At 39.9% G+C, this 7,244-nt stretch overlaps 1 protein-coding gene across 3 annotated transcripts in view; it reads left to right on the top strand.

Moving 5' to 3' along the window:
* The window catches only part of Ripk1 (receptor interacting serine/threonine kinase 1), a 28,505-nt gene that overhangs the window by 11,384 nt on the left and 9,877 nt on the right, over positions 1-7,244 (top strand). For all 3 annotated transcript variants that reach the window (XM_028763156.1, XM_028763157.1, XM_028763155.1), the window contains 2 exons: positions 1,258-1,407; positions 4,166-4,242. In XM_028763156.1, the coding sequence (XP_028618989.1) occupies positions 1,258-1,407; positions 4,166-4,242 (227 nt within the window). The remainder of the gene's footprint in view (positions 1-1,257; positions 1,408-4,165; positions 4,243-7,244) is intronic.

Raw genomic sequence — 7,244 nt, 5'->3', positions numbered from 1 at the left:
CTCTCTCTCTCTCTCTCTCTCTCTCTCTCTCTCTCTCTCTCTCTCTCCTCTTCTCTTTTCTCTCTGTCTCTCTGATATACATACAGATACCCCCCACTAAACTTTTTAAGTATAGTAATTTTTTAAACATGAAATAATGCCCTTTAGTGAATTCTGTTAAAAATCTATAATTGTTCTTGTAATTGCTTCTGTAGTATCATAAAGGCCAATCCCATATCTGATTTATTCATTGCTATTTATGTAGCAGATACACACACATAGACACATAGAGAGACAAAGACAGAGAGACAGAGATCCTGAAATACATTAGGTGCTCAAGAAACCTTTGTTGAATTAGTCATCCCAGTTTAGGATAAACTCATGGGGTGGGTAGACTCCTTTATAATACAGCTTAGTTTGAGAGTTGCTATAAAACTCCAGTATTCTTCCTGGAGTAGGGACGGCCCTTCTTACTACTGGGCATACACCCCATACTTTGATTCTATTTGTGAATGAGCCTTTTTCATCACCTACTGTGGACAGTTCAGTCAACTGGGAATATAAAGGTAACTAAGTCATTGTACAGGGGAAAAGTCATCCTTCTGTTTGGTTAAGTGTGGGAAGGAATGACTACTTTCTGTGAATTCTTCATGATTACTAACAGCAATAGATCAGGGACCATCATCTCTTTGCTGATGTCTCTTAAACCTTAGTCTCTGACCATGACCAAGATACCCACGGACCTGTTAGACCCAGCATGTATACCACAGGCACCTCCAAAGTAACATCCCCCGAACAAGTTGCCAAGTTTATCAGCACAGTACAGGTTGCTTATCACCTGTACTGAGTGGCACAATAAGCAACTTTAACTGTTCTCATCATGATTGTTTTTACCAGAACCCCTCATTCTTGCCTCTAGAATATCAGTTATCATGTATATTTAACTCTATCTCATTAAACTGAGCTTCTTAAAGCCCAGGCCATCCTGTGTTTGCCTCTGTATTGAACTCTGGAGAATGCCATGACTTTACCCATGAAAAGGTAGCTTTGTTTTGAATTTGTTTCTCTTCTGCAAAATCAAAACATCATCCTATCATTTCTATAGTAGACTATATCAACTCCTCGCCACAAGGCTGTTACTTTATGGAATGAGACAGCCATGGAAAAAGCTTACCTTAGGTAGAGACAAAATAGCAGTATTATCCAAGTCCTGTCATCTTCCTGCTTGAGAGTAGAGTGGGACTGAGAGCCCCAACTGAAGTTCACCGCTCTTTGCAGATGTCCTCTGTACTGAGCAGTTCCTGATCTGCATAAACAATGGGAACAGGCCCAATGTGGAGGACATCATTGAGTACTGTCCAAAGGAGATCATCAGCCTCATGGAGCGGTGCTGGCAGGCGATCCCAGAAGACAGGCCAACGTTCCTTGGTAAGAATGGGTTGTGTGCCTATTTAGGATGCATCTGACATGGTGGCACTGTTAGTAAGGTGACACTGGTAATTTACTTTTCCTGATGCTGTGACAAAGAGGACAAAGCAACTCGAGGAAAGTTTATTTTGGCTCAGTTCAAGAGTAAGTCTACCACGGCAGGATGTCATGGCAGCTATAGCACAAGGCGGCTGGCCACATTGCATCTAGAGTCAGGAAGGAAACAGACACAGATGCTGGCAGTCATTTGCTCTCTCCGAGTATTCAGTGCAAGGCCTCAGCTCATGGGATAATTCTGCCCATGTTCAGGGTAGGCCTTTCCTGCTTCACACCCACACAGGCACACATGTAGGGTGCATCAGACCATGCTGCAGCTTTCTTGAAATCTTCATAGTTAAAGAAACTTTAAAAGAAAGCCTTTTGCTTTTATTTACCCATTGTTTTGATTGTCATGCATCATTTCCCTGATACTACTTATATTTACATTTCTGACACTTTGCAGGCTATCATGACATTCCACATTTAAGAGCTTAGTCTCATATGACTGTCACCCACATTGTACACATAGGATACCCAGGCTGCTGCCCAGCTGACTATGAGTTTTGGTGTGTATACCCCATCTCAGATTTGGTAATAGACTCATCTGGCTCAAAAAATAATGCACTTAAATATAACTCAATGTTATGAAACATTAAATTCAGAAACAGCCAGATAGAAGAGGTATACAGGCAGTGTGTTCAAGTAGGGGCTGCTGAGCTTCTAAACCCTCTGCAGAGGAGCCCCCAGATCTTCTGCAGGCGTGCCTCCCTCTCAGCATTTCTTTTTTCTTCACTAACCTAGAAATTCTTTGGACCCCCACCATTTATGAATTTATGTAGTTTTATTATGTGGTCACAGTTAAGCAAATCATTGGTCGTTAGTGACTGAATTTAATCTCCAGTTCCTCTCCCTGGGCATCACATGGTGGTTCCCAGAATTCCAGCTTTAATCAGTGGCGTAGCTTTTCTAGTGACCATCCATCCCTAAGGATGTTAGTCCCCCTGCTTCTGCCCCAATGGCACCTTTATTTCATTGGGAGATTCATAGATTTTAAGAGCTGCCCATGGTGTTGTAAGAGCTTGTTACCAGCTTCAGGCAGGAAAGTTCTGGCTTCTTCTTTGATGATCTCTTAAATCATCCTGGCAGTGATTGTCAAGCGTCTCACCAGGTTGGAAGTTGTCTTAATCACTTTTTTGTTGCAGTGATAAGACACCAGAACCAAGACAACTTGTAGGTGAAAGAGCTTATTGGGGCTTACAGTTGCAGAGGGCCAGGACTACTGTGACAAGGAGCATGACAACAGGCAGGCAGGCAGACAGGCATGGCGCTCACATCTTGAGACACAACTATAAAGCAGAGCTAGTTTACTGAGAATGTCTTGGGCTTTTGAAACCTCAGAAGCCTGCCCCTCAATGACACACCTCCTCCAACAAGGCCACACCTACCAATCCTTCCCAAGCAGTTCCACCAACTTAGGACCAAACATTCAAATATATAAACCTATGGGGCCATTCTCATTCAAACTACCACAGAAGTCTAGGCTGTCCGTTGAGTTTGTGAGAATAGGGTAAAAATCATGGTTGTTTTCTGTGGCATTAGCTGGTTAGTAGATTGATCATTGACCAAAGGTTTTATGTACTAGTAGGCTGCCACATGCTTAGTTCTCTGGTTAGAAAAAAAAGCTTTTGTTGTTGTTTTGTTACTGCTGTTGTCTGTGCGTGATGATATTTCTGGATTGCTACATTTTCAGCTTTAACCATGGGATATATGAGTGAAGCACGGTGAACTTAGTGCCATGTGATTTTACAGACCCTGAGGTCCAAGCTACTTTGCCTACCTTTCTTCCAGAGTATCCATATGTTTATTTTATATATAATATCTAGAATGTTTTATTGTACTAGGTTGTTTTATTGTATGGAAGAATAAGGAAAAATATTGCTAGTCTATCCTCCTAGAACTGAAGATTTTCTGTTTTGTTTTGTTTTGAAGATGGAACCTCACTCATAAAGTCCAAGCTAGCTTGGAACTCATCCCTGAACTTGTGTCAGACTCTGTGTCAGCCTGGGGTTACATGCATAATTCACCATGTCCAGCACCACCCCCACCTCCATTCTAGTAGCTCTAGCTTCTTAGTGCCAGAGATAGAAAACATGGAGTTCCATCGTCTTTATTCACATGGCGATTACCTCACACTATCAGGACTATGCTGTGGCCAGAGAAAGGTACACTGTTCTGCTGAAGCCAGGGATTACAAGTGTTAGCTCTATGATGTCTACCTGGCATTGAGCACTGGTCTTTTCATCAAAGTCAGTTATTTGGAGTTTCAAACTTTATTTCATTTCTTTGTCTACATACTATGGTAAGTGACTTAAAAATAATAGATTATTAATATTTGACATTTTAATTAAGAAATTTGAGGGGCTGTGAAGATGGCCCTGTTGGTAAACTGTCTTATAAGCAGGAGGACCTGAGTTTAATCCTTACATTAAGAAGCCAATTGTGATGATAAGTACTTGCTATTCCAATGCCGGGGAGGGGAAGACAGGCAGAGGCTCATTGTCCAGCCAGACTAGCCTAGGTCAGCAAGAGACCCTGTCTCAAAAAGCAGAATGGATGGCAGCTAAGGAACAGCTAATGTTGTCTTTGAGCCTACATACACACTTACACATGTGAACATCTTCAAAAGATAAAAAATTTAAAGGACTGTTTTTTCATACAGGCATTGAAGAAGAATTTAGGCCTTTTTACTTAAGTCAGTTTGAAGAATATGTAGAAGAAGATGTGGAAAGTTTAAAGGTGAGTGATCTAGCAAGTACCCAGAGCAGCAGCGTACCAAAATGCGTTATAAACCATGGAAGCAAAAGCAGTGTAATGTGTTGGGATTTGAAGTAAGCTAGCTTGGTGAACACAAAAAAACAAAATTAGCAATTATATGAAGTATCATGTTGGCAGGTGGGCCCATTTCTCCATGCATGAAATGAGAGGAAAATATATGTAACAAAACAAAAAAGAAAAACAAAAGACATCCAGCATCACTTGAAGAGACTGGATTGTACTACAAGTGGGTCGATCATTCTGAGAAATTTTTTAAAGTTCTTCCTGGGGATATGTCTCAATGATAGATTATGCACGAGGCTTTGAGTTCTGTTTCCAGCACCACAAAACAAGCAAATAACTGCAAACATAAAGTTATACACACATACACACACGCACACACACACACACACACACACACACACGTGGCTGGAATAGAAAGAGAAGGAACATGTCTATTAAGATAGTCAAAAGAATATAAAAATAAAAACACTAACCCACAAGTTAATGCTGAGAGGGAAGTTATAGAAAAGCAAAGAAATACTGCTGGGGACAATCATTTGAGAACCACACACATACTTTCAAGAGAAGCTGGTTTCTCAATGCACTTTGTGCTAAGTTCTGAATGACAATAGCACCCTCTGAGAGGTACATCAAAGTGCAGTTTTCACTCAATCAGCTCTTCCTCTTCCTCCCCCATCCCTGTCCCTCCCCCTGTCCCTATCCCTGTCTTCCCTATCCTCCTCCCTCTCCCTCTCTTCACCACCTCTCCCTCTCCTTCTCCCTCTCTCCTTCCCTCCCTCCCTCCTTAGTCGTCACTATGCTGCCATAACTGTCTCAGGATTACACACCCATAGATATGAAAAGTAAATTTTAATAAATAAGGAAGGCTAGCAAACTTATTTCCAAGTAAGTAGGTAGGAAGATAGAGAAACTAGTTAGGATTTCCAGACTTTGGAGGAATATTTACACTATAAAAGAGACATGCAATAATCAAAGTAGGTACCAAGTGGAGAAAAGCATTACCTCAAGCAGGGATGCTTGAAAATGACAAAAAGGTTCAGTTCTCAGAGAGATACAGTAGCTTTCAATGTGGATATACCCATGGTAACATTTTCTTATATATACAAAGAAAAATTGACAGAACTCAAAGAAAAATAGACAAATTCCTAGTCTTGCTTAACGATAGTAATACATCCCTCTTTAATTGATATAGCAAACATATCCAAACAAAAGACTGTTTGAAACACGTTTTTAATACAAGACCTATACAAATATATACATCTATCAAGTAACCTCTAAATAACTGTTGTCTTAGTTTTATTCCCTTACTGTGATAAAATACTCTGACAAAAGCAACTTAAAGGGAAAAGGGTTTATTTGGCTCACAATTCCAGGTTCAGCCAATTATAATGAGGTCAAGGTAGCAGGAATTTAAGGCAGCTAGACACGTTATAATTCACACTCAAAACCAAAAAGCATTAATTCATGAACCCATGTTAATATGCTGCTTGTTTTTTCCACTCTCTATAATTCTCTCTGCCAAAGAAGTAATGCCACACACAGTGGGATTGTCATCTTAGTGATCAAAATAATCCCCCACAGACTTGTCCACAGGCCAATCTTATGTAGACTGTTCCCTACTGAGACTGTCTTCCTAGGTGATTCTAGAGTAGGCAGTTAAAATTAACCATCACACTTACCTTTCAATAGTAACCATCACACCTACCTTCAAATAGTTTTTAAAAACACAGAACATTTTTTAAATGAACATACATAAACATTTGAAAAGGAACTGAAGAGGTTGCTCAGTGATTAAGAGCCTAAGGACTCAGAAGCACAGAACTCAGAGGAATCTTACAAGTCAGAAAGACAAGCTACTGCATCAAATCATGAACAGAAGCAAGACATCGAAACACATATTCCACAGAGTCAAGTACATCTCTGTAAGTTTGAGGCTAGCCAAATCTATATAGTAATACTTTGTTTCAGAAACAAACAAACAAAAAATGCACAGACAAAATACTGAAGTCAACAAAGCACCAAAGAGAATACTCAAGCAGCCAGCAACTATATAACCCTACCAGTAATCTGGGAAATGCAAAATAAAACCATACTAGGTGATGCAGTGTCTATACATGGGCAAACATGCAGAAACTTTTCAAAAAGACATGAGAGAATGCTGAATAAATGCTGAAATAGTTATGGGATGAAAGAAGCATATATCCACTAAAGCTGTTAGCTTTCCTAATGCCATTGACACAATCTTAATGACAAATCCCTCCAAATTCTCTAGAGAACACAACAAACAAGTTGGTATGAGGAGAAAAGAAAGGAAGGAAGAAACAAACAAATGTACCACCTTAGGAAATGGCTGATGTAACTAAAACAATGTTTTTAAACAGGAATCATCATAATAGGAAGGAATACCATATCACTGACCAGCAAATCTCTGAACTGTATGTGATTTCACAGAAAGACAAATTGAATCACTTGCAGTTTTTCACCCCTAAGATTACCATTTTTGAATGATTGATAATAGTGTTAGTAAAAATGCAGAATAATAGACATCCCACGTGGTGAAGTTTCTTGGAAGTTAAATTATATATCAGGCATTGTAAACGCCTGTGCTCACATATGTGTTCAAAGCACATGAACTGCCCATACGTGGATATTTACAGCCTTAGGAGCCCATCCCAACATACGCATGCAAACATGTGATATCAAAAGTTGCTTATACCTAAGTTAACAAGTAAAAATTTGGGAACAATGTGAATGTCTTAAATAGATGCCCCAAATCATGACTGATCTGAACACACACAGTCTGTATTGAGAAGAGGTGAAAATGAAATGTAATGACTCAGAAGGGTCTTCAAGTCTTGATAACGAAAACAAAGTCACAGAACAGCACTGTTGCTAGTCCCTTCATGTTAAATAGTGTGTGTGTGTGTGTGTGTGTGTGTGTGTGTGTGTGTGTGTGTGTG

Source organism: Grammomys surdaster, unplaced genomic scaffold (assembly GCF_004785775.1).
Source record: "Grammomys surdaster isolate TR1022 unplaced genomic scaffold, NIH_TR_1.0 137, whole genome shotgun sequence".
Taxonomy (NCBI): Eukaryota; Metazoa; Chordata; class Mammalia; order Rodentia; family Muridae; genus Grammomys; species Grammomys surdaster.
The sequence above is the reverse complement of the archived record's forward strand: the minus strand, read 5'-3'. Positions and strand labels throughout refer to the sequence as shown.